At 33.5% G+C, this 25,483-nt stretch overlaps 6 protein-coding genes across 13 annotated transcripts; 2 read left to right on the forward strand and 4 right to left on the reverse strand.

Annotated features, from left to right (window-relative positions):
- Positions 1–3,966: 3,966 nt before the first annotated feature.
- Positions 3,967–4,575, forward strand: LOC106774863. The gene is made up of 2 exons (XM_014661892.1): positions 3,967–4,329; positions 4,408–4,575. Exons 1-2 carry the CDS (start codon positions 3,967–3,969, stop codon positions 4,573–4,575), a joined length of 531 nt encoding a protein of 176 aa, XP_014517378.1.
- Positions 4,576–4,662: 87 nt separating this feature from the next.
- Positions 4,663–6,006, forward strand: LOC106774864 (protein MAIN-LIKE 1-like). Its single transcript, XM_014661893.1, has 5 exons — positions 4,663–5,067; positions 5,148–5,292; positions 5,370–5,661; positions 5,818–5,821; positions 5,920–6,006. Exons 1-5 carry the CDS (start codon positions 4,663–4,665, stop codon positions 6,004–6,006), a joined length of 933 nt encoding a protein of 310 aa, XP_014517379.1.
- Positions 6,007–6,505: 499 nt separating this feature from the next.
- On the reverse strand, positions 6,506–8,853 carry LOC111242630. The gene is made up of 4 exons (XM_022786985.1): positions 8,840–8,853; positions 7,123–7,772; positions 6,847–7,038; positions 6,506–6,776 (listed from the first exon to the last, which is right to left on the reverse strand). Exons 2-4 carry the CDS (start codon positions 7,753–7,755, stop codon positions 6,612–6,614), a joined length of 990 nt encoding a protein of 329 aa, XP_022642706.1. The 5' UTR covers positions 7,756–7,772; positions 8,840–8,853; the 3' UTR covers positions 6,506–6,611.
- Positions 8,854–10,140: 1,287 nt separating this feature from the next.
- LOC106775790 (probable protein phosphatase 2C 42) lies at positions 10,141–17,866 on the reverse strand. 4 transcript variants are annotated; one of them, XM_022787123.1, is made up of 5 exons: positions 17,249–17,866; positions 17,041–17,097; positions 16,522–16,950; positions 11,884–12,120; positions 10,141–10,754 (listed from the first exon to the last, which is right to left on the reverse strand). In XM_022787123.1, exons 1-5 carry the CDS (start codon positions 17,468–17,470, stop codon positions 10,542–10,544), a joined length of 1,158 nt encoding a protein of 385 aa, XP_022642844.1. In that variant the 5' UTR covers positions 17,471–17,866; the 3' UTR covers positions 10,141–10,541. The 4 variants fall into 4 exon arrangements, with proteins under 4 accessions (XP_022642844.1, XP_022642846.1, XP_022642847.1 ...); XM_022787125.1 differs by having other exon boundaries at positions 16,522–16,892; positions 17,069–17,110; positions 17,249–17,863; XM_022787126.1 differs by lacking the exon at positions 17,041–17,097 and having other exon boundaries at positions 17,249–17,864.
- An 863-nt stretch (positions 17,867–18,729) lies between these two features.
- LOC106775792 (GDSL esterase/lipase At4g16230) lies at positions 18,730–20,401 on the reverse strand. 5 transcript variants are annotated; one of them, XM_014662982.2, is made up of 5 exons: positions 19,982–20,400; positions 19,781–19,812; positions 19,450–19,668; positions 19,107–19,368; positions 18,730–19,027 (listed from the first exon to the last, which is right to left on the reverse strand). In XM_014662982.2, the coding sequence occupies exons 1-5, from the start codon at positions 20,190–20,192 to the stop codon at positions 18,804–18,806; spliced, it is 948 nt and encodes a 315-aa protein (XP_014518468.1). In that variant the 5' UTR covers positions 20,193–20,400; the 3' UTR covers positions 18,730–18,803. The 5 variants fall into 5 exon arrangements, with proteins under 5 accessions (XP_014518468.1, XP_014518466.1, XP_014518467.1 ...); XM_014662980.2 differs by having other exon boundaries at positions 19,781–19,908; XM_014662981.2 differs by having other exon boundaries at positions 19,450–19,695; positions 19,982–20,399.
- A 2,329-nt stretch (positions 20,402–22,730) lies between these two features.
- On the reverse strand, positions 22,731–24,497 carry LOC106775628 (GDSL esterase/lipase At4g16230-like). Its single transcript, XM_014662772.2, has 5 exons — positions 24,191–24,497; positions 23,973–24,100; positions 23,643–23,888; positions 23,275–23,530; positions 22,731–23,180 (listed from the first exon to the last, which is right to left on the reverse strand). Exons 1-5 carry the CDS (start codon positions 24,441–24,443, stop codon positions 22,951–22,953), a joined length of 1,113 nt encoding a protein of 370 aa, XP_014518258.1. The 5' UTR covers positions 24,444–24,497; the 3' UTR covers positions 22,731–22,950.
- Positions 24,498–25,483: the final 986 nt, after the last annotated feature.

Consider the following 25,483-nt stretch of genomic DNA (forward strand, 5'->3'; position numbering starts at 1 on the left):
TGCAAGTGCAAACACGAAGACTGCTTCTGTGAATGGTGACAAAGGCAGTTATAATGATGACATAAATGACAGTTATGAGAACAATGGGAATGGTTCGGGAGCAGTCCTTAACAGCCATCACTATTTCCATATTCGCACTCCACCCATTCACGGCTAGTTCTTGTAAGTGGTTGATGAACATGTTTATGTGCATGGTGATGGTGTTGCATGTACTAATGAACACAAAGGTTAAATAAAGTGCAACTAGCCTGTGTTTATGTTTGTATGTTAGTATTACTACGTCTTGAAAATACATATCGATTAGAGATAATAAGACCAATTCATAATATATAAATCGCTGTAAATCTTTCTTTACAAACTAATTTTGTGAAATTGAATTAGGTTTAAAATCTACTTTTCACATGATATCAAAACTGTCGTTTGTTTTGGGAGATTGAGTTAGACTTAAAGTCCAACTATTCAGTATAGTCTCTTTCTCCACCAGTTTCTTATCATGAATTATTAGCATGCGTCCCTGGTCACTAGGGTAACTGCATGTCTGGAAAAGCAGCTAGGGTACTTCTTTAGTTTCATCTTTTAATTTCTTTATTTGCTATTGGATCGGTTTGGAATGACTCGTCAAGAATCAAGAAACTTTAAAAAATTAAGTGATTAAGAACTACTATCTAATCTCAGTTAATCTTTACATATCATATATTTAAGTTTTCCAATTTTTAAAAAAATAATAATATAATTTGTATAGCACAAACCTCTCAATTAAACATTAAACACGAATTGATCAATGTAACACCGATTTATGAGAAGTGGTTTAAGATAAATAAACTAAACAAATGGGTTAAGGTGTGATTGAGCACAAATCATTGGTAACTACAATTTTATAACAATAGTATATATACGGTATAGATAAAATATTTAGGTTATATTCATTACAACATTCAATATATTTTATACTTATACATCTACTAAGTTAAATATCAAAATATCTTTTATAGAAATATTAAAAGATGAGATTTGTACGTTAATTAAGAACCTATTATTGGAGAGATGTAAGATTGTAATGATTTACAAACTAAATCATTAAAGAGTTAGAATTCTTTAACCGGTCGGACAGAAACATAATTTAATTACGTATTTGTAAAAGATAATCTGGACATAATCTCTTAATTATGTCTCCAAGTCTAATATATTTGAAGGCAGACTAATATAATAAAAGTGAATTAGTTTGAGATATTGAAATTTACCTCAAAAGGAGTGTAACTTGATTTTTGTTGGATTAGGTATTTTTGAACGTTGTTATTATTAGGATAATGATATTTAGATAACATTTTTTTGACAACATTTGAATATTGATTACGTGTTAATATGTGATTGGTAAAAAATTACTCCACAATCAATAATAATAATCATAAACATTATTGTGGAGTAATTTTTGACCAATCACAGATTGACACGTAATCAATGTTTAAGTGTTGTCAAAAAATGTTGTCTAAATATCATTATCCTTATTATTAATGTATAAGCAAAAAGCCAATTATATTGAAACTTGATTTCGTAAGAGGAATATTTGTTTTAATAATTGTGAATTAATCTATTAAAAATGCTATGATGTGAAGTAAATTAAACACCTGATTATTCTTCTTCTATCTGTGTTAAAATTTAGTTCCTTTGATTTTTTGGACGACGGGTTTAAAGCCATTACATATTTTTATCTCTCAAAATTTCAAGCAAAACTATGGCATGAAATTAATAATTGAATGTTGATCAGCCATTTCTTACTCAACGTGATTTTCCAATTAAATTAATTAATAATGTAAATAAATAACAATTAGGAATCTAAATTGTCCTCGATTAAGTTTTGGAATTACTGGTAAAGTTTAAATTTTTCCTTGGAAATGTACGGATAATTTATTCATCCTTATCATCAACCAAGGAAAATTTTCAGATATGCTGCAACATGAACTGGGACAGTCTCCACAGATTTCACAGCAAATTAATCTGCAATTTACTTATAAAGCATGTATTATTGAATTGGATTACTATCATTCACATCAAATTCGACCAAAACATAGAACTAACAAAGTGTTCTATAGATTAATTGATGAATTAAATTTTAAACCTGACTAAAACTGTTATAATTTTTTTTTTTAATAATTTAAAAACAAGATACAGCTCAATCCGAAACTTATTTTCTGCTAACAAAGAAGAAGTTAATATGAAAAGAACTAATAAGAATTGTGAAAGAGCATTAACAACAGTTGTTTGATGTTCATCATGTATATATTCTCTTACTTGCAGTACCCACAACTGAGGCAATTGGTTATTCATAACAAAAAAGTCTTCATGATAAGCCAGAAGCGAATATGCCTTCTATGTTTGCTTTCAATAGATAAAATCATAACGATATATTTTTGTTAAATGGTATACCATTAAATATCTTTCTATTTAGTTATATATTTTTAAAAATTCAGCTTTTGATTACAAATTTATTTCACATAAATTATATTCTCAAAACAAATATTATTCTAAAAGGATTCAATATCTTATTTATACAAATCAAAATTGACATAATATATCTATTTTAAAACGTATGATCAGTCCACATAAATAATCACAAAAGAAATTATAATTTAACAGATGAATAAAAAATATTTTTATATAAAATAAGAATTATATTGGTATGATCTGTTTACATATATAAAATTGGATTAAATGAAAAAATTAAACGGATTGCATGAAAGATAGAACAACTTTTAGGTTGTTTGAATACATATAAAAAAATTAAGAAAAAGACACTTTGAATTATCTTCCTATTTTTGGTGATAAAGAAAAGAGTATTCCTCCCTGCACCTCACCCACTTCGTCTTGCACCTCCCATTCTTTCTTTATTTCCAATTTTACCCATGAGAGAATATTTTGATTTTGTAAAAAGACTGAAAAAGCTGGTGATTGTCATTTCCAATGCTCCTTTCTCATCCATTTCAGAAGACCGAGTCTTCCACCTCTACACCCCCCTTCTTTCTTTTACCTTGCACACACAGAAGAAGAAGAAGAACACTCTCCTTTCTCCTTTCTCTTGTTCATGGCTGGTGGTAGTGAGATCCAGGACTTCTTCTAACACGTATCAGGTTAGTTACATATTTATTTTTTCTTGAACTGTATTATGATATTTGTAGTAGATCTGTTGAGAGGAACCATAGGATGAAAAGGGGTTGGGGTTGGGTATTTTATGAGTTCAGAGGGAGGTGGGTCGCATCTGGAGGCACGGTTTAGAAGTGCCGCAACTCAGAGTCGCGGTTGAGGGGTGTCGCACCTGGGAGGTGCGGCTGTGCGTAACCGCATTTGGGAGATGCAGCTATGGTTAGCCGCAGTTGGGAGACGCGGCAAACGAGCTGCGGCAGAGGAGGGGGGTGCGTTGCGATGCGGTTGGTTGCGAGCTGCGGCAGAGGAAGTAGGGTGCGCCTGAGTTGCAGTTGGTTGCAAGCTGCGGTAGAGGAAGTGGGGTGCCTGAGGTGCGGTTCGTTGCGAGGTGCGGCAGAGGGAGGTGCCTGAGCTGCGGTTCGTTGCGAGTTACGGTGATGCATTTTTAGGATTTTGCATTTTTTTTTTCATTCTGTTTTAATATTCTATATATTTTGTTTTATTTATTATTTGTTTGTTAATTTGTTTTAAATATATTTTTTTATAATTTTAAATTTTGTATACATTATTTAATATGTATGTATTTTTTACTTTCATTTTATTTGTTTGGGAAATTGATTTTAATATATAATTTTTTAACGTATTTATTTAATTAAAGAATATATAATTTGCGTGTATTTTAACTTTCTTAATTTATTTTATGTTTTTTATTGTTTCTTAATTTTTTTAATCCTTTATTAATATATTTTTATTTATTTATGTTTTTGAATAATTTTTATTCGTTATTTATTATTATATAATTTGTTAATAATATAATTAATAATAGAAATGGTAAGAACTAGAGGCGCATCATCTTACCATGGAGAGGCTTCATCGTCTCGTGGTCAGCCATCATCTTCATCACATGATGAAAGGAGACGACCTACGGCATCTGCTCGTAGAAGACGCGTAGAGGAAAATCGCACAGACGTCATTGATGAGCATGATTACGAGGACCAGGAGGAGTCTATACAGCAGGGACATCGTGAGGAGGACTATGTTCAACATGAGGATGTTCGAGAGCAGGATGACTATAGTGAAGAAGAAGATGAAGATGAACATGAAGATGATGGATTTCCAGGAGGTCCACATGACACCTCCTTGCTTACACACTATTCCCAGCATGTTGCATATGCCATATGGCAAGGCCAGGTTGACAATCAACCTAAATGTTAATTACTGATTAATTGCTTATTTATTTTTGTTATATAATTATGTGTTTTTATGTAGGATCGAGGGGAGATTCAATTGAGGAGCCATGGTAAAAAATTAAAAAATTTTGGAATGTATCATGAGGCTATCGAGCCATATATATCCAGGTCGGGGTTGGCTTCCTTAGTTAACCTATCCTACGAGTATGCTGATCATGGATTGATCGTTTCACTTGCGGAGAGATGACACCTAGAGACAAACAATTTCCACCTCCCGGTAGGCGAGATGAGCGTCACATTAGATGACGTTCACAATCTGCTCCACCTACCTATCATGGGGCAATTTTGTGAGGTGGAGGACCTAGAGTACGATAAGGCTCGATCTCATCTTATGGACTTGCTTGGTGTCGACCGCGCCAAAGCTTCAACCGAGATGAAGAAGTCACGCGGTCCAAAAGTGCGGTTGAGCTGGCTCCGCGAGGTCTACCACGATTGCATTCAGCATGAGCTTTGGGAGTGCGCTGCTCGGGCGTATTTGTTGCATCTGCTTGGATGCACAATTTTTACTAATAAGAGTGGGACATTGATTTGTGTCTCGTACCTCATTCTGTTGCGAGACTTGAATGCATGTTCGAGATATGCCTGGGGAGCAGCTGCACTAGCACATACTTATGAGCAGCTAGGAGATGCTAGCTTCTATGGTGTCAGACAGATAGCTGGATATGCCACTCTTCTACAGGTACATTTAAGTTTTACAAAGTTTTTTTTTTATATTTTAGGAATGTATAAAATAATATAAGTAAGTAATGTTTTTTGTAGAGTTGGATATGTGAGCACCTTCCTGAGATGGGAAGGAGGCGAGTCTTAGATACGTACACAGACCTCCATCCCAAGCTTCACGATACATACCTTCGAGACAAGGTTAGAGTCTTATGGAGGGGCGTAGATATCTGGATGGGCTCACGTATGATGCGATCATCTGGCATCCATACATGTCGCACAGACGTAGTTGTCCATTCTTGGCCATATGTATGTTTTCAGGATGGATCCGACTAGGCAACATGATTCACCGACATCTGCCTGAACGCGTGTTGCGTCAGTTTGGTTTTGTGCATATCATACCACGTTCGCCTGAGAGCCTTCCGATGGCAGATATTCATACGATTGATCTACATTGGTTGAGGTATGTAGACCATGCCTTTATTGGTGTCGTTGAAGCTGAGGACCCCTCTACGTGTGTTGACGAATACCTGGTGTGGTTTAGACGGGTGTCCCACCTGTACATCACTCCAGGTGACGACGATGATCGACCCAGTCTTGCACCGCGCATGAGGTGACAGCTTCGCGATGACATATCGGTGCCCCCAGTTCGCCGTAGACGGTCGCCTGATAATATATTGTTGGTATGTAATGAAACTAAGTGTGATTGTTTATTATATCAATTTTGGTTTACATAGTTAATTTATTTATTTGGTTATATTGATTTCAGGGTGGTATGAGGCGTGTCATCAAGATGTTGCAGGGCATGTTAAGCTGTCAACACGTCGCATAGAACGTTGTAGTCTATGAACAAACTAATCAGACATTACAGGTTGCTCGTAGATCTGTTGAGGAGTACGAGGATGCTACTACTAGTAGAGGTGCTCGTCATTTGCGTGGACGAGCATCATTTTCTTAAAGGGACAGATTCATATATGTTTATTTTTTTATGTGATGTTTAGTTATGTATATTTTATGTTTTCTTATAATAATATTAAACTGATGATTTCCTTTTGCTTATTTTCATCATATGCTATTGAATTTTCGTTTTTTTCATGTTTATTCAAATCCTCGCATTCTATCACCTTATTCCAAAGAATAATTATAGAATAAAATTGAATTTGCTATTTTTTACATTGAATTCGCATTCTATCATGTTCTCTTATTTTTTTTTTGAAGAAAATATGACGAAGATTCAAGTATGCAAAGTCCTTTATTTCGTCCATAAATATCTTTTAAAATACACATAAAACAAGTATATAATTTTAGAAGAAATCAAAATAGTTCATTCCGTTGAGTCTTGCATTTTAATTTTATTAATCTTTAGATAATTTATAATTTCAAAAAGTTAACTGATTATATATTTTAAATGTTTATAATATATTTGAAAATGTTATTTACGATATCACAACATCATGTCCTCCAAAAAGACTTCTAAAATTTACATTACCGTTGTAGTCGGTTGTACAAAAAAAAAAACATTACAGATGAAATATATTAAATTGGTACATAACAAACTTCATTTCAGTCTTCTCCAAGATCTACATAACTTTGATTAGCTCCCACTAAGGCCATAAATGATTGCATCCTATGTGTATAAAATATTGACCATGCTCGCGCCTCTAGGTAACAATGGCTTGAGGAAATGATGTCCACCATGGGTAACGGACAACCATCTTGTAATTGAACCTGGAAACTTAATATTAGTAAATGAATAGTAATGGGTAATGCTTATGGTATAATAAAAATGAAAATTTACCTGTACGAAATGACATCCATTAACAAATCCAATGCATAAGATCTGATGTTGTCTAATATCAGTAGGTGGTGGAGTGCGAAGTGGGAATATGGTAAAACTCTGAACATAGGACAAACATACTAAGATGACATTGTATCTATTTGCAATGGCATAACCAATGTCCGGTATGGTCATCCACTTCTTAACATTAACCTGTAATGGAAATAAAGTAAGTATTTATGAAAAGAAATACAAAGAAATAATTAGCTAATTTTTATGAGGTTTTTGAAGAAATACCTGTGATCGATCGTGGACAATTAATGACTGACATAGTTCTTCCAATTGATTGTAGCTTCCTACTAAATTTGCGTATTCATCACGCCACTGAATTAGTTCTTCATAAAGGTTATGTCGGATAGTAGGCCATGCCTCTTCACCTAAACCCAACAAAGCAACAATGCATCGATAACCGCAATGACCATCAACAACAACATCTACAATGTATGGTTGACGAATCGGATGAAATTGATTTAAGAATGGTACTGCCCTTCGCGCAAATTCTTTCGGCTTCGATTTGACTTGAGATTTTCGTGAAGAAGAAGGCTCTGTCCTGGAAACAAAAGTGTCAACGTGCTCAAAATATGATGGGTCACGTTTCGTAGACCTCTCATGTCGTGCAAATTTAGTCTTCTGTGCACCTTTTGTCTTCACTTTATGCGTCGGAGCAAGCATAGATGTCATCTCTGGGCAAGCAATTTCTAGCATCTTATGTCTTATGTTGACTTTTTCACCAATGTCAACATTTTTGAATCGTTGTTGTACCAGTTGAACTTCACGATCAAGGCTAAACTCTGGAACCGATTCAGTAGACACAGTTCTTGAAATGCTTAAACGGGTCCAGATAACATGTATTTCACCAAGAGGAATCATTCCAGGCTCATATCGTGCTAAAATACAAGCACATGGTAGGCCATACATTGAGATCAAAATGTATCCACAACAAGAACTGTCCAAACCTATTTTATTCACTCGCTCTACTTCATCAGCAATAAGTTCAAGAGCGTATCGTGAAACACGTCCAACAAGTCTTTTATATCTCAGTGCTTTATAAGCATCACTCTTTAAGTTAATACTTTTTTCAAAGGACGCTCTGATCTTATTATGTTGTAGGACAATGACATTATGCATAGCATCCCAACACGAGCATAGGTCTCCCATACTAGACCCCAATAATCTCTTTGTGTTAACAGCAAATAAAGTAAACAAAGAAAACAAAGTTAATGTGTGTTAAAGTTGATTGCATGCAAATGAATTTATACAAAAGAAGTTAGCAGCTAACATCTAAGTTCTTTAGGAGTAAGATATTTGCATAAAATGGTTGTCTTAGGCTATCAAACTATATTTAGTGGATCCAAAGGAAGCAGAGAAATCTATCTCACGAAACAAGGCTTTTACTTCTTCACGGGGTGCATCAAATCCATTTTTAAACTACAGGACACTACAGGACATAAGATCTATCTCACGAACACTAATATCATAAGAGAATTCTAAAGAGGACACTACAGGACATAAGATTTCAGACTCCTGAAAGGCCATGGTTCATGTCTTGATTCCCACAGCTCTCAAATTTATATCAGGTTCTCATTTCATCTTCAAACTTAAATCATAATCCATAACTTCAAACTAATATAGATCAAATCATAATCCATAACACATCCCAGATATATATATAGATCAAATCATAATCCATAACACATTCCAGAACAATCACATAACGAACAAAATGCTAGAAAAAAAATAATGCATGTACAATAAAAACGCACTTCATAGTGCGACCAAACTTAACCTCAACACGAAATGCGGTTGGGTGACGCCGCAACTCCGACATGCGGCTGCAAGAAAACACCGTTCGAAATGCGGCATGCCTTAACCGCAACTCGAAGTGCGGTTAAGCGCAAACGCCGTTCGAAATGCGGCATGACTGAACGCAACTCGTAAATGCGTTTTTACTAACCTGTTTCGAGCTTTTCTTCTTCTTCCTCGCACCAGCAACCGCTACCGTTCTTCTTCCTCGCACCAGCAACCACCACTCCGATCAGCTCAACTTAGTAGTATGAAACAGAGAAGTCAATGTTTGTGAGTGCAACGACAACGAAAACTCAATGCTTGTGTGTAAGTATAATAACCAAGAACGAAGAAGAATGAGAGTGCATGTGTTAGGGTTTTTAGGATTTATAGCATGAGACAGGATGGTCGGTAGTTGGGAGGTATTAGAGGTTAACAAATCATTAATACATCATTATTACTTTTGACTTTTATTAAAGGAAGGATAAAATGGTAATTTGAGAGGTCCAGGAAGAAAGGAGTGAGGTGTAGGGAGAAGCACTCTGAAGAAAATAGTATATGACATTGAAATCTTCAAAATATAATAAAATAATATAAAAAGTCAAGGTATCTTGTGTCTTTTCACAAAAAGTATCTTTCCTCTACATCTTTCTCGATAGAAATTTCTCATAGGTAGGACATAAAATATCTCGTACTTTTTTCACCTTTACTGAAATCAATTAAAAGAGAAATTCAAATTTGTGTTCTCTTTCTATCCTTACTTTTGTTCTTTATTTAACTAGTGTTTTAAGGATTTTAAGAAACAAAAACGATTTTTTTCTAGAAAAATTGCAAAAATAAATAAATTCCATTCAACCATATATGATGGGAAAGGACTCAGTGACAGTTTGAGTCCATTAATATAGTGATGTAAGGAATGAAGATGTTTGTCTAAAATGATTCATAATCACATGTTATATACATTATTCTTTACTGTGATAATATTAAAAATTCAATGTGATGAAAGTTTTATTGAATAAAAGCAAAAAATTTGAGTGACAAAAAAAGAAACCTCAATCTTAAAATTTTATATTGGAGTATCAATTTTTTCATATGAACTTATACCTTGATATTAAATCTCCTCACTCTATTCTAGTAAATAAAAAATACAATATACAATTTGGGTGACTTGAGATAAATATCTGATTATAATAAAAACATGCTAGATATAATGTTGAATTTCTTATATAAAAAACTCATACTTCACTAGTGATAAATTTTCCCAACCTAATATAGAAAAAAAGTTTCAAAACAATTGTAAACGAAAGTTAGAAATCCAAATAAACCCAACGCATACATGTTATAAACTTTTAGATAGTTTATAACTTTTAACAAAACCGCTTAATGTTTAAAAAACATAATTCAATTCAATCATAATTCATAAACCTAATTACACTAGGATGCTTCATTGTACATGGAAGCTCTGATATAACTTCTGATCAAATATATGAATTCATTCAATCACGATGCTGACTGAGGATTATCGACGAACTCATACAACCTTGCTCGTCCACGAAATTTACACCAAGATTAGATCAAGCACTAGCAATGACAGCATTACGTAAATCTAGGGAAGGGATTTGGTGAATTGGCAATGAAAAGTTACTTTCTGATTTCTTTCCCTTTTTTTCTTTTCGTTTTTGATGGATAAATTTCTAACAAGTGTTACAAGTTTTGGAGCATGAATAAGTTGTCTGGGTGTGAGTGAGCATAGGTAGGAGCACTATGAATGGTATATTCTAGCAACGTGCCAAATGAGTATTTTGTGGTATTGGCACAGTTGGCAGAACACCCGTATAAGAGAAGCGTACGTGTTTACAATCATAAGAGTGTCAGTGATCGAGAGCACTTCGAACTGTGAGTGGCGTATTTAGAACTGCGCCTCTGGATATAAGGTCGTGGTTTAAGAATAAAACAATAACAGTTATATCGTCGTGAAAATGGCGACGAACCTTCTTGTCAATCTTATAAAGGTCTGAATATCGCATTTCACGTTTTCTTGCCGCTTCTTGTAGGGCAGCCTTGATAAGTCTCTTGGCACTACCCTGCATTTATTCACACAATTTATAAGCACTGATGGAGAATGCCATCACAGTTTAAAATACAAAATCAACAATCAGAGGCCAATAAAATTATCCCCTCAATTTCTGCTTTCTGAAAAATAAAATGCAAATCCATATCACAAAATTACATTTCTAGAACTTAATGCTACAGAACTACATTTACCCATCAGTACTAGCAAGACAGGTCTCGAGTTTCGCAACTCGTTGACAAAGCTAAAAGCATAGTTTGACCATGACAGTCAATTATTTTATTGGTACTCCTCTAGATGATCAATATTCCATCCACTATTTTTCTGGATCATCAATCCTTTTAATGATGAAAAGTACTCCAACTTATTTTTTTTTTCATATTTAACAGATCTTCTCATAAGTTTCTTCTTTGTTTTAATTTTCATTTTCCAAATCTGGGAGAGCATGTATTAAGGGCAATAAAAAAATTATTAATCACAAAAATGGCCAATCCTCTCCTAATATGGTTTTATTCCATACTCAAAAATGGCATCAAAAGGAATCAATTCCTTGACAATTTGGTTAAGGCTCCAGACTGCTAACATTTATGTTAACCAAGATTGGTTTACAGTTTGATTGTTTTAACCACAAGTATAACAATTATTCTTTTGGGTCCCACGACAGGGAATAGAAAAAGTAAACAAAGAGGATAAGGAAAGAAAAAATATTTCAAAACTAGACAATAATTAGTTTATAGAATATATTATATTCGTGGAACAATTGAATATTGTCCTGTAAAAAAAGTTTTTAATATTTCAAAATGGATTAATGGACTTTTTATCCATATTATATAATCCAATCAAAATTTATTTGATCGTCACCCTTAGTGGCCACACATCACAAAGCTAAAAAAAATAGCACAGGAGTACTGATTAAGTAATTAATCGTATTCGATTAAAATAACAAAAGATACAGTGACAGTGTATGTGTGCTCTATTTCCAGAGATTATTTTTAACAAGCAAATCATGTGTTTAACCAAGTTCAAAATACAACCCCGCATTCGGTAGTCGTATTAGATGACGGAAAGACGACATGAACCAAGTGATGTCTAGTACACAACTACGTACTACAAGAAAATCACAAGGCAAAAAAGAATCTTACCGCACGTGGACTGCTGTGAACAATATCCACTGCTTGATCATTACTTAGGTGCTCCCATAAACCATCTGACGCAAATATAAGGAAGGAATCATTTGGTTGGATTGGATGAGAAATAACAGTTGGATTAGCAGACAAGAAAGGCATGTTCATTGGTTCAGGGAGTCTGAATTTCGCATTAATGGGTTCCCGGTTAAACTGCGCATGTTTCATATATACGTCACCTATAGATCTAGAAACCTGCACCAAATAACATGGAAGTATGTATAGCCATTAATACAAGAGTGGAAAGTAACACTGAAAAATAAGTTAACGGTTGCAGTAGTTATCTGGAAAAACACAAACCATTAATATCATAAAATTGAATAAAGGAATGGAGCAGAATATTGAATTAAAAAAGCATATCTACAGTTTGTGAATACTGAATTCCTTTTTTATCATAGGATAACAATGCAAAAGGTTTCTTTTCACAGAAATCTAAGTTAACCAACAAAAAAATTCAACATATACTATCTCCATTACTTTTTTAATGTCTTTTTAAGGATATACATTACCTAAGAAATGCAATATAATACAAGTTTACATTTATTATTTCATGATCAATGGGTAAATTAATTTAAAAACAGGTGGCAAGGATATAGTTGACAAAAAAAATAATTTGAGTTAACTTGAACTTTGAAAATAAAAAATAATAAGAACAAAAGTCTGTTAAAAAGTTTACCCTTAAAAAGAAAGTGAGTATTCACAAATCAACAGCAAGTTGAGTACATGCGGAATTTCTTGAATAAAAAGGAATTGTAAAGTACCAATTTTTTTACATTAGTAAATAGTCAACTTAAAACACTCCTTCTCAGGTCCCTGCACCCAACACTCATCTTTCTTTTTCATATATAATAATAATGATAATAATAATAATAACTTATTTTAATGAAAATAATTGTCTCATACATTTCTTTAATTAGGGATAACCAACCCCTTCATGCAAAATATAGGAGAGAACATTGTTTCCATAAATATTCTCCCGCCTATTAGCCAAACTCCTTCCCTTTTCTGAAACACATGCTTTCTTTTTCCTTGGTCCTCATACAATCTTTCCTTATTCTCAATCTGCCCACTAATTCTATTTTTTTGGGTTCCTTTGCAATCTTTTCCCCAGAAGACCCTGAAAGAATGATTAGAAAATAAACTAGGCCTAACAATGCTACACTTGTATATGTCAAGGTTATCAAATCCATATTCAAATAATGAATTCCTAAACTATTTTTTTCGGACCGTGCATCGTAATTTCGAATAGTACGACTTAGGTACAGTAAAAAAAATTACTTTAAATATACCATATAGATGATGTACCAAGATTATCAAATTACTTTGGCACACAGTTTCTAACCCATTTTTACAACACTACTTTTACTCTTATTTTCATTTTTCTACCCCAAATGTTATCCACAGCAAGATATGTTACTTTTTATAATGTAGGATAAAAGATTATGAAACGTAATATAATTAATTATGTTATACAATATAATAAATAATAAAAAAAATCATAAATGATAATAATGATACTAAAAATAATAATAATAATAGATCATAAGTTAAAAATAATAAGAAGAATAACGATACAACAAAAGAAATTAAGAATAATAAAATTGTAACTTAATATTTAATTAAAATAAATTTATAACAATAAAGATAATTCAGTCATTTTATAAATAATTATTTTATAATCTTGCTAAAAAATTATTATCTCGCACTTTCACTTTATTTACCTTAACTTCACACTCTCTTTTCCTTAATTCAAAGATTCATTCTTTCCGCTCTCGTACCCTTCCTTTCTTTCCCTTTTCCCTCCTTCATTTATATTCTTCAATCCCACCACAACCTTAATGAAAAAAAAAAATAGTCCCTTAGGTTAAAACCTAAATCAAGTTCATCAACCTTTGAAAAACTGCATGATCTGTCGCAATTCAGCATGACAGCCTCGACCCCAAGGACGACGCGACACAACCTTACACAACCTTCTGGTCCGGCGGGGGGGCCACTCCACTTTGCACCAGAGCGATGGCGGTGCAAACGAACGCTATTGACTACTATGCATCAAATAGGATAAGTTTAAAAGTATTCTATCAAATTCCTTCTTAAACTCACGTAACTTACTAATTTTTTTCAAAGTGAATTAATGAAAAAGCAAAAAACAAAAATTGAATTGTATTAATGATTTAAAATTACATAGTTTCATTATTGTCCTGAATGATTCAAAGCCACTAAAATTCATCTTGTGATGCAAATCAACAGATAGTCAAAATGCATTGAATTGTAAGATTCTGATAATGGTATATGTGCACAACATCACATTGTACGCATGTCTAGTTATATAAACCAGTAAAACATAGTTGCAGGAAGATCCTACAATCTAGTTCCAAATGGTAGAAGCAATGATTGAGTTCAGTAATGCAACGTTAAAGCATGGTGATAATCAAGATAAATTAACCCCACAATATAAATATAAAACATAAATTAAGCAACTTGCCTCAAATGTCTCATGGTTGGCAATAGACAACTAAAATACAAATAACATAGGCACCGTGAGCAGAATATATTTATGCATCTAGGTTAATTTGCAAACAAGTGTATCCTTAGTCATAAGAATAAAGCCCTATTTAGATAAACTTATCCATGAAGACTTAAAAAACAAGAAAACAAAAACGTACACTGAATTTAGTCTCTCATAAACTACAATCAACTTATGCGCCTCAGCATCTGAATAAGATTAAATAGCTTCTGTAAATGTTAAGTGAACACGTGAATTTTAGCTTATGGGAGAAGTTCAATACATTTTTACATTCATATTTCCGATCTATGAATGCTTATAAAAAAGTTCATCCAAACAAGACCTATAAATAGGAACAACAAGATATGTTCTTCTTGGGTTTTTTTATATACTATTAATCTAACACATCAGAATTAGTTTTTGGTGCATGTTAGGTTCTGTAGTGAGTATAATTTCAATAAGCTGTCCCGTTGTTTTGTTTCTTATCAATCAAATTTTCATGTCATTCAAATCAATACTGCAAGCTCTCACTTTCTGAACTTTTAACAATGATATTAATGACACTAAACCTATAATGCATAGACATTTCAAGGAGCCACATGTGAATCAAACTTCATAAATACATGCACGCAGGGTATATTGTGTTTCTTAACATGTGGCAGTATCATAACCTGTGCACGTAATCAGAGAACCAAGTGAACAATTTTGCCTGTTATATGTGACATACAGCACTAGCTAGGCCTCACCATTCAAAAGTTCACTTGTTAGCATTTTTCCTACAGCCACTTGGATCTGAAAATAGGTTACTCCATACTACTGAGTAATCCTGGGAGTAATCGCTCAACTTGGAGCTACTCCATTCATGATTCAACTAGTTTCAAGGCATTTGGTATAACTATGGAAGAAAAACTTTATGCTATTCTGGTACTCATTATGCTTGTATTGCATTTACAGTACTGATCATATCTTTAAAAACTCTTCTCAGACCTCACATCTCATATGGCAGGATTTCTTTACCGGCCTATTCTTGTTTAGCAATTGGAGCAGTTAGCATCTGACAGATAATCAGATATGGAAAGAATTTAGCAAGTTTTATTGTCTTGATCTCCTTGATTGTCTTTTATACGTTTCTGGCTTGTTTGTTGCTTGCTTTACGAGGATATTCTATTCAACTCTTTTCTTCATAACGTTTCTTTCTACCACAATCATCATAGGAGCAAAAAGTATATTTCCACTTTCAGGTGGAACAAAAACAGTTTATACTGGATGGTATTGTTTAATGAATTTGATTAGAATGCACTAACAGCGCTAAAGTTCTTTATACTGGATTAAATAGCTAGTATAGCAAGATTGTCAAATTTTTTAATAATCACTTTAAACGTCACTTCAAGAGTAGTTTCTGATTGATTGATTGATTGATGGTATAAAATTTTGAATGAAAATATATGAAAATTAAACTTCTGTTTAATAAAATGTTAAAACATTGTCACCTAGCTTCAGTGACTATACTTTTCCCAAGTCTGTCTCTGCTCCTATTTCAAGGAGATGTAAGCCACGATATCTTAGCAAGTTAATATGATTAAACTTGGGTGAATGTGGGAATCACAGAAAAAAAAAAAGAATAATCTCATGATTCTTTTATGCATCAATTGCAAAGTTAATGGATCGGAATGAAAATTCTCCTTTCATTAGGCAATTTGGAGGAATTTCTGGTAACAATGTTGTAGAAGATAAAGGATGGGAATAGAAATAGATTGTACGAGGAATATGCCACAAATAAATATATATCTTATAATAATATAAGGTAAAGATAAATTAGAAAACATACGGTACACGAACAACTATACCCTGAGGCTCTGGCTTTACATATTATTGAGTCCGTTAGCATATATTATTTTCATAAACTATGCATGTATTATTCTGTTAACATATATTATTCCTACCTCTTCTCTTTTGAGGCCTAAGGAGAAAGGTTCAGTCATCAAAACCCAAAACTCCAACCAAATTCCTTCTTCAGGGAACTTCAACCAGAAAACTAAATAGAGAATTCCCACAACTAATATTTGACATGCAGCATGGTTTCCAGAAATTACCTGAATTATGCCCTTGACTCTCCACACTCCATGTCTCAGGACAACAATCTGGGGGTCATCCGGGTGCAATTCCTTAAGCTCCTGCCTAACAGCCTCAATATTCGCGTTGTGCTCGGTGGACAGCTGCATTGCAGCCATCCCACCAGTGTTGCCAACTCTCCTACCCAACACAGCACGGGAATCTCCAAGACTCGCCACAAACAGCGTCTGCCGACAAATAACTCCAACCAAACAACACGTTCCAGTGGTTGCAATTTGCGGCCGGGAGCTCCACAACTCTGAAACAAGCGCCGTGAATCCCTCCTCGGTCCGCCGGAACGCCTGCTGAATGACCTCAGAAGTCACAACACTATGTGACTCGGCCAATATCGCTGCAGCACAAACACCACTCCTAAGACAATAACAACATACAAATGGCTCCAAGAGATCCTAAACACACAACAATAATCAACTTTCCACATAGACACGTAACAATATTAAAAAAAAAGAAAGAAAAAGAGGCCGATAGAGATACATAACTCCAACACAGATAAGAACCAGCACACACCTTTCAACTGTTCGTGACTCTTGTGAAGACTGAAAAGCACAACTACTTTTAAAAGCAAAGATAAATTCACGAAAAGCGGAAATCACTAGAACAGTTGAAACTCACGATCAAGAATTGAAGTGAAACTATATAAGAAAAGAGCGAGCGAGAGAGAGAGAGAGGAGTGATTGAATCGCTAACCTTGGAGATTACGGAACAAGTTATCACAAACATAACGCGAACAATCGGGGCCGCCGTGGCCGTCGTAGACTCCGACGAAGGTGCCGAAGGGCCCGGACTCGATCTGGCTCTGGTCCTCGAGGACCTGGTTGGCCTGGACGACGGCCATGGAGAAATCGCCGGCGGCGAACCTTCCGATGTCGCGGAACCAGAGGAGGCCGTCCTTACATTCTCTTCCGGCATTGGCGTCGTCACCGAGCCCGAACGGTTTCCAACAGCGCGCGATAAGACTCATCAATGCCTGGAGCATCCCACATCTCTCAGAAACCCTAACCCTAGGCCCCCAACACCCGAACCTTTCCCACTGGGGGCGCCGTGCTCCGAATCTGAAGAAGGAGAGAGGAAAAGAGAAGGGTGTGGAAGGGAAAAAAAAGAAAGGGTGCGCAGGATAAGCAGGGGCGCAGGTTAACGTGAAAGAAAGCGTGTGTTCGGTGGTAGAGGAACAGGAATGGGCTGGTTCCTTCTCTTGTTGGGTGAGGATGCTGTGGGGAAGCCCTTCTTGTTGCGTGCTTTTCTTTTCAATGTCTTTTTTTATTTACATCATTTTTCTTTACTTTTCTCACTTCTCTCCTTCATCATCTTCCACAACTCACTTTATATGCTCATATATTATTACCTCTCTACCAAAATTTTTATTATTTATATTATTAATTACCATATGCAAATTTTACAGTGTAGTGGTTTATCATAAGTGCATTGCACTACCTCAATGTATTTTTACTTGTAATGTCAATAGCCTTTTTTCTTCCCATCATCTTTATTATTTCTTATCACTCAGTCTCACAAGAACTATAATAATGAGGATACATTTTCTACACCTCTTATCCTTGTTATCATTGTCACATAACTCACAATAAATGGTTGATGTAATCTCCTATTGAAATTATTTGCTATATACTTCATCATGTCACTTTCCTTATCTATCCAAAAACAGAATGACTATATTTACTTCTTACCTTTTAACCGTCGAAGAAAGTATAACAATTCTCTACAATTATTAAATTCCTTTTCTAGCATATTGAAGTTTATCCATTCAAAAGCTTGTGTTACTAGTCAAACTTTAGTATTAATATTTACATGATAATTTAATTAGATAATTGGTAAAACTCAAATGCCTAGTTTCCAATGACATCATTTGTTTTGAAATTGTTCCAAGTCATTTATGCATAATTATTGAGTTTTTATATTGACTCTAAATTCCTCTTAATTTACAGTGTGTATTATTTGTTTATCTCTCCCATTATGGTGGTTAAGAATAATTGTATATTTATGTTTTATTTCTTTTAAGTATTACATTAAAAATTGTGTTTTTTTATCGACAAAATATTACTTGTTAATATTTTAGTAATAGAGAAGTTGAATTCATAACATCTTTTTTCTCTTTTCCAAATTCACCAAACCAATTATATAACTCTCAAGTGTTAATGGCGTTGAACTCAGCCTTTTGCATACATCTAGCACTCCTTTCTTTATTAGTTTCCAACAAAATTTCCAATGAACAGAATCCATGATAGGATTAGGCTTTGGAAAGTTGAAAAATGTTCATAGGTGAAATGTCATGAGTATCACAATTCAAGAGACGCTGAGCGATAAGAACACTAGCAGCATCACTAGGATGGTAAGTATCCCAGAAAACATACTTGGAACGATCCTCACAAACTTTTGAACTCCGATTGCAAGGAATCAAGCCTCCAAATCGACCAGCCACGTGACAGCATGCACTATAAGGGTTCTCAAAACCTGTTGCACGTTGAAATCACAATATTTATTCCCAAAATTTCTGGCTACTGAAACGAAAAAAACAAAATGTGTCACAAACCATAGTCTTTATAGTTCATGAGTATATCTTCCATAATATGGTAAACATCTGCGTAAACAAATAATGACCCTTCCAATTTTGTCCGAAGCTCTTCGACAAGGCTCTTCAATTGTGTGTTGAACAACTGGGCCAGCTCATTTGGGAAAGTGACACATTCATCTTCATCATAAGGGTTTAAATTTACATCCCTTATATATGGTATACACCCAATAGGCCCTACATTTGCCACAACAATTTTTCTAGCCCCTAGACTGAAAAGTCGCTGCAAAATTGTAATTGCATGTGATCAACTAACAAAATAGAAAAATGATTGAAACAAAGCTTTCTTTTTTAGCAAAATTACAGTGAGTTGTAGTCTGAGTCTTGATATCAATGTGGCCACAAATGATTCTGGCGATACCAGCAATCTCTCCGGAATTGAGAATAAGGGTATCAGATAGTTATCCAAGAAATCATTTGAGCCTAGTGCTACCGTAAAGAGGGCCTTCTTAAACAAATTCAGAGCCTCAGGGACACCAATTAAAGAGATTATTTCTTCCCTGGTGTTTGCAAAATTGTCAATCTGTGCATCGAAGTTGATTCGACCACCCTGTCATTTGAATGACATTACAAAAAAAGTGTATTCTATTCCAATTTAGGACATAAAACTTAGCTATTTGAAGCAAAAAACTTACAAAAATTTCGCCAGAGTTATTAAGAATTCCACCTGCACCAGAAGCATAATTAACACCCTTTAGCACTGTTGATCCAGTAGTAGAGGGAGCCAAGTAAGGAGGAGAAAAGGCAAGACCCAGTTTCTGATCTGCTCAATGAGAAATAAGTAATAATTGATACAAGCATTTGAACAAAGAAATAAAGAAATATAAAACTCTCACTTATAACATCAACAACTGTTTTTCCATTGCTGAATCGACCCGTGGGCATTCCAAAATCGATCCCAAAGGGCTCATGGTTTGCTTTGGCCAGTGAAACAATATAGTTGTTGTTTCCCACATCGACCAACGAATCCCCAAAAACAAAAGACGCTGGTACATCGTTTGAGAACCCAAAACGAAACAATAACGACAACATCAAAGCTAGAAACATAATTCCGTCAGAAAGGACATCAGAGGATACTATAATTTTATCAAATGTTGAAGCAGCGACTCTGTTTTGGTTTGGTTTTCTTCTCAAAGAGATAGAAATGCAGTGAGTTTTATAATGTGACAAAGATTAAGGTGAAACACCCAAATAGTTTCCACTAACTGTTACTCTTGTTGATGAACATTGTGGACCCACCAAGAAATTTCATAATATTGTGTGGAAAATGAGTTTGCTTTTTAGTAGGCTGGCAAAAACCAACTTTCTCTGTAAACATTGTTCCTCTTTTTCGTTTTGTAGCATCAAAATCGCCGCACTGCGTGAGAACGAAGGCATTGCCCGTGAAGGAAATTATTTAGTCAATAGGTTGATAAGGAAATGCGTTGCAGTATTGAAATCATCATAATCTTCCTAATTTATTCTGAAGCCAAAGCATTTCACTAAATTCATAGATAATTTATTTCTATAAAAATAATTGAAATTTTTTATGTTACAAATTAGTTTTTGAATATTTATTACAATAAAAACATGAGTTTTGAAACTTATTGGAGTACTTTAGCTACTTACAATTACAAAACTTTAAATTTTATTTAAAAAGTATTGACTTAATTATAATTTTCTTCTCTTTTTATATATGTATGTCTCTTATTTACTCCTTGTATTTTCAATTTGGTCTTCAGGATTGGAACATCATTCCCTTGAATTCAATTAGAATGTTATCAGTATACCTAAGGTTGAGACTTAGCAACTCGATTGATGTCAGCACACCTTTTTCAATTATTTTCAGGTTTATTTTAAGTTGAAAAGTTGGTCGTAATTACTTCTTATTAACATCAGTTAATTTATTTTCGTCTTGAAATAGACCAGTATTATTTATGAACAAGTTATGTTAATTATGATTCTTTTCATTATTACTATCACATAATTTGAAATTATTTTTATTTGGATTTAGTTATTGTTCGATATATTAATAATTAACTTTTCCAATTTATGTCCGGTAAGATAATATTTTTAGAATTATTATTAAATATTATTTTATAATTTTACAAAACTTGTAATTTTGACTCTTTTTTTTCAAATTTTTGCGTCTTTCTTCTTCTTCTTTATTTTTTTTTACTTGAAAATAATTTCTTCATCGACTTGAAGAGGATTTTGTTTAGACATGTTAAATTTACTTCTTTTCTTACATTTTGGAAAATTATATTTGTAAGTGTTTTGGCAGAGGTCGAGTAACTGCTAATACCTTCACAATTTGTCTTTCAACGCTGTTCGGTTTCGCTTTCTGATCTTCGATATCCTTCCCTTCCATCATTGTCCGGTCACGCTTTGTGGTCTCTTTCTCCTCCAAGTCGAGTGGGCGGGCACCTATCAAAGATTCTCTTATGCTAAGTCAGTGGACAATCCCTACAATAAATTTGGAACAGTAATAAATGTGCAGTAAATACGAATCACCTACCTTGCATCTTTGACTTATACTCATAGTTTTTGTCATGAGTCTAAGATTAGTGAAGTTTTAATCACGATTCAATCTCAGCCTAATGACTCTAATCACTTCTTATCTTAATCCGGACTTAAATTACGATTCTGACCGACCGTCCGACTGTATCTCTACAAGGTGTTTCCGCGACTCTCTGATCCTTAAAATCAAAACAACCGGAGTTAGCATGAGGTGATGCGCACAATTCGGAACAGTCAGGTAGCTAACCGGCCCATTTGTACAGTAAACAATGAGTAGTCCTTTTAAAGGAAACTTTATTCTTTTATTTATATTTTGTTTTTACAAATAACATCCTAAACTTTAATTTTTTCAATAAATTTCCAAACTTTATTTCTTTTACAGGTACACTTGAATTTTAATTTCAGTCTCATTATCCTTAAACTTTCTATTTCTGTACCGAAAATGTTATATTCTAATTAATCCCTTAAATTTGTCATTTTATAAATATTTTCTGCAGCAAATTCAAGTTAAATAATTTACATTAAGTTTCAACAATTCCTTAATATTTTATTGTTCTGTTACAATTTATTTTTCATATATTAGAAAATTATAAAAAATATTTTAAAAATAAATAACAAAAAAGTTGAAAGGTCCTTTATGTCATTTCTTAATCCTAAATTTTATTAGGTTTTAATGTTTGTAAATAATTATATTTTACATATATATTTAGAAGTTTACAATAGTTGTTTTTAAAAACATATTAAAGATATTTAACTTACTTTTAAAAACTATATTCACACTCCATAGTTATTAATTTAGTGAGATATTTTTATATTAAATGATTTTATTAATTCGTGTGAATCATATAACGACAGAAGTTTAGTTTTAACTCAACAAAATAATAAAGTAAGGGTAGGATACCTACAATATGTATACTATATTAACTGAACGCATGCTAATGCATTTTCAAGAATGTCATACTAAATAAATTTCTGAATCAAGAATGCAAAATAAATTAGTTTTTTTAATTGTTTTTAGTTATTTTTTTAATTTTAAAATCCTAATTTAGTATGTTATTTATGCACAGTGAAACAATGGTCTGTGAAAATTTCCTCCATCGTCTTACTTAATTTTCACCATTGACAGATAAAAATACGATTATTTTCTACTACGAAACTGACGAGTTGATTCAGTGAAACTCATTATAATATTACTTCCCTATCGTCTATTAATCAGGAGCCAGAAACATTGAACATTTCCTAGCAAAAACCAGTTTATCTGAGAGTATCTCAGAAACATCCTCAAACATTCACGTTAACAGAAAAATCAGGTCAAATGTTGGATGAGTTGGCGAACATTCATTGGAAAAATGTCATTAGAATCACCATCTAAGAGGCGCTTTGCGATGATAGCATTTGCAGCATCAGTGGGATGCCAAGGGTCCCAGAAAACATACTTGGATCTGTTCCTGCAAATGCTCGAAGTGGGACCACACGGAATCAAACCTCCAAAACGCCCTGCCATGGAACAACAAGATGTACATGCATTCTCAAAACCTGCCACATTAAAAACATAAGGGTCTAATTAGTTCAAAAATGTCACGCGAAGTTTAGCTTCCTGCACATTTTCTTTGTCACCTCTGATACACACCATATGCTGGGTAATTGTTGAGCATGTCTTCTAATATGTTGTACACATCTGCATAAACGAACATTGAACCCTTCAGATTTGAATTCAGCTCTGGAATAAGACCCTTCAACTGGATATTGAATAACTGTGCTAGCTGATTGGGAAAACTGACACACCCATCACCCGCAGCTGGGTTTGTATCCCTCTGACTTGGTATACATCCAATAGGTCCTACATTTGTCACGACAATTTTTCTGGCACCTAGATTGTATAGCCTCTGCACATATTATAGATAAGAAAAAAAAAATCAATATTTTCTTTATTTAGATAGTAGAAAAACATCCTATGAAATATTAAGAATTATAAGGTCTTCTTATGAGGAACATTACAGTGAGCTGTTCTCTGAACTTTGACACTAAGGTGGTCACAAAGAGGTCTGGAGATGCCAAATTTATCTCGTCAATTAGGACTGCTGGTGCTAAATAGTTGTTGATGAAATCGTTGGAACCCATTGTTACTGAAAATATGGACCTATTGAATAGACTGAGAGTTGCAGGAACTCCAATGCTAGAAATTATGTCTTGCCTGGTGTTGGCAAAGTTATCTAACTGTGCATCGAAGTTGATTCTGTCACCCTTCAAAATCGCAAACACAACGTTATTATTTCATTTAAGTCGGAGCTTAAACAGTAGCCGTTATTGTTGAAGCAGAAAACTCACAAAGAGTTTTCCAGTGAGATTGAGGATTCCACCTGCACCAGAAGCATAGTTGACACCTTTCATAATCAGAGGTAATACTGCTGTTGGTGCTAAGTAAGGTGGGGTGAAATCAGCACCCATTTCTTGACCTGATGAATCATGATAAAGTTATGAGATGATAGATAAAAATGACACATGATTGAAATAAGAAGAAAAAGAAAATGAGACGTTAATCTTGCCAATGATGTCAACTATGGTTCTTCCATTTGTGAACCTCCCTGTTGGTCTTCCAAAGTCAATTCCAAAGGGAGGATAATTAGCTTTTGAGAGGGAAGCAATGTAATTGTTGTTCCCTACATCGACAAGAGAATCTCCGAAGACAAAATTTGCTGGTTGTGCATCTGAAGTCGTAATCCTAAACAAGGATAAGACTACAAAAACTTCAAACAAAATGGCAACAGCAGAGACTGGTCCATTCAACTTGATACCCATTATATAAAGTTTAGAAGCAGGTTTTCTTTGATAATGCTAATGGGGTTGATGGGGTCATGGTGATATATATATATATATATATATATATATATATATATATATATATATATATATATATAGAAAGAGAGAGTGAAGATGCTTCACAGATCTTCACCATCTTTTTCAGTAAAATGTCTATTTATTATCTTCTCAACTAATAACCTGAAGACACATTAATGCAATCTGTTCTCCATGAACTTCTTCAACTATATGCCACAGTTTCTGTGCAGCAAAACTAAATCCGTCGAAGGTGAAGTCCGCAATCATACGTTTTTTTTTTTTAAAAAAAACATTTTTAAAAGTAGTTTCCACGTATTTGTTGCATCATAGGTAAATATATTTTAAAATCTAACTGAAACTATTATTTTAGAATAATTCAATTTACGAATGAGGAAAGACTACATAAGTTTTAAAACTTCGAAAATCAGAGAGAGAAAAAGAAGTTGAAAAGTAAAGAAAAACTGACAGTGGTGAGAAAAAAAGAAATTTAAAAAAATAAAAAAAAAGATTTCGAATCTGATAAAATAAATGCTTATTAGATTGGATACTTTTTTAATGGATCTAATATACAAATATTATATATGTTCCCTTTATAACTGATATAATATGTGTACATTAAATGGATTCACAGTACAATCGATTTAATATAATTGAACATTTACAAAATTGTTATCCTATTTTGTATTATACTGATCCATCTACAAAAATCATCAAATTTCATAATTTTATCAAATTTTATAATTTTATCTACTATGATCAATTCAAGATAACTTATCAACTTTGTTATTTTCAATAAAAAAAAACAATTTTATTAATGGATAAAATTTGTACCAATTATTAACAATTCGTCTATAAAATATTTACTGATAATTTTTTTCAATAAATAAAAAAGGTTGTTGAAATTAGCGACACTTAAAATTTCGTTAATTAATTGTTTATCGATAAAACAAAAATAAATTATTAAAAAATTCTTATTAACAAATTTTACCACATCATCATGA

The sequence above is a fragment of the Vigna radiata genome, chromosome 10 (assembly GCF_000741045.1).
Source record: "Vigna radiata var. radiata cultivar VC1973A chromosome 10, Vradiata_ver6, whole genome shotgun sequence".
In the NCBI taxonomy this organism is placed as follows: Eukaryota; Viridiplantae; Streptophyta; class Magnoliopsida; order Fabales; family Fabaceae; genus Vigna; species Vigna radiata.

Coding starts and splice junctions, on each gene's coding strand:
- LOC106774863 (XM_014661892.1), top strand. CDS start 3,967: ATGGTAAGAACTAGAGGCGCATCATCTTACCATGGAGAGGCTTCATCG. Junction 4,330..4,407: donor ATGCCATATGGCAAGGCCAG/GTTGACAATCAA, acceptor GTTTTTATGTAG/GATCGAGGGGAGATTCAATT.
- LOC111242630 (XM_022786985.1), bottom strand. CDS start 7,755: ATGATTCCTCTTGGTGAAATACATGTTATCTGGACCCGTTTAAGCATT. Junction 7,039..7,122: donor TTGTCCACGATCGATCACAG/GTATTTCTTCAA, acceptor TTTCCATTACAG/GTTAATGTTAAGAAGTGGAT. Junction 6,777..6,846: donor ATGGATGTCATTTCGTACAG/GTAAATTTTCAT, acceptor TTAAGTTTCCAG/GTTCAATTACAAGATGGTTG.
- LOC106775792 (XM_014662979.2), bottom strand. CDS start 20,192: ATGTTTCTAGCTTTGATGTTGTCGTTATTGTTTCGTTTTGGGTTCTCA. Junction 19,909..19,981: donor AACAGTTGTTGATGTTATAA/GTGAGAGTTTTA, acceptor CTCATTGAGCAG/ATCAGAAACTGGGTCTTGCC. Junction 19,696..19,780: donor ATAACTCTGGCGAAATTTTT/GTAAGTTTTTTG, acceptor TTCAAATGACAG/GGTGGTCGAATCAACTTCGA.
- LOC106775790 (XM_022787123.1), bottom strand. CDS start 17,470: ATGCCGGAAGAGAATGTAAGGACGGCCTCCTCTGGTTCCGCGACATCG. Junction 17,098..17,248: donor CTTGTTCCGTAATCTCCAAG/GTTAGCGATTCA, acceptor TGTGCTTTTCAG/TCTTCACAAGAGTCACGAAC. Junction 10,755..11,883: donor TTCACAGCAGTCCACGTGCG/GTAAGATTCTTT, acceptor GAATAAATGCAG/GGTAGTGCCAAGAGACTTAT.
- LOC106774864 (XM_014661893.1), top strand. CDS start 4,663: ATGGGGCAATTTTGTGAGGTGGAGGACCTAGAGTACGATAAGGCTCGA. Junction 5,068..5,147: donor GATATGCCACTCTTCTACAG/GTACATTTAAGT, acceptor TGTTTTTTGTAG/AGTTGGATATGTGAGCACCT. Junction 5,293..5,369: donor AGATATCTGGATGGGCTCAC/GTATGATGCGAT, acceptor GTATGTTTTCAG/GATGGATCCGACTAGGCAAC.
- LOC106775628 (XM_014662772.2), bottom strand. CDS start 24,443: ATGGGTATCAAGTTGAATGGACCAGTCTCTGCTGTTGCCATTTTGTTT. Junction 24,101..24,190: donor AACCATAGTTGACATCATTG/GCAAGATTAACG, acceptor ATGATTCATCAG/GTCAAGAAATGGGTGCTGAT. Junction 23,181..23,274: donor CAACAATTACCCAGCATATG/GTGTGTATCAGA, acceptor TTAATGTGGCAG/GTTTTGAGAATGCATGTACA.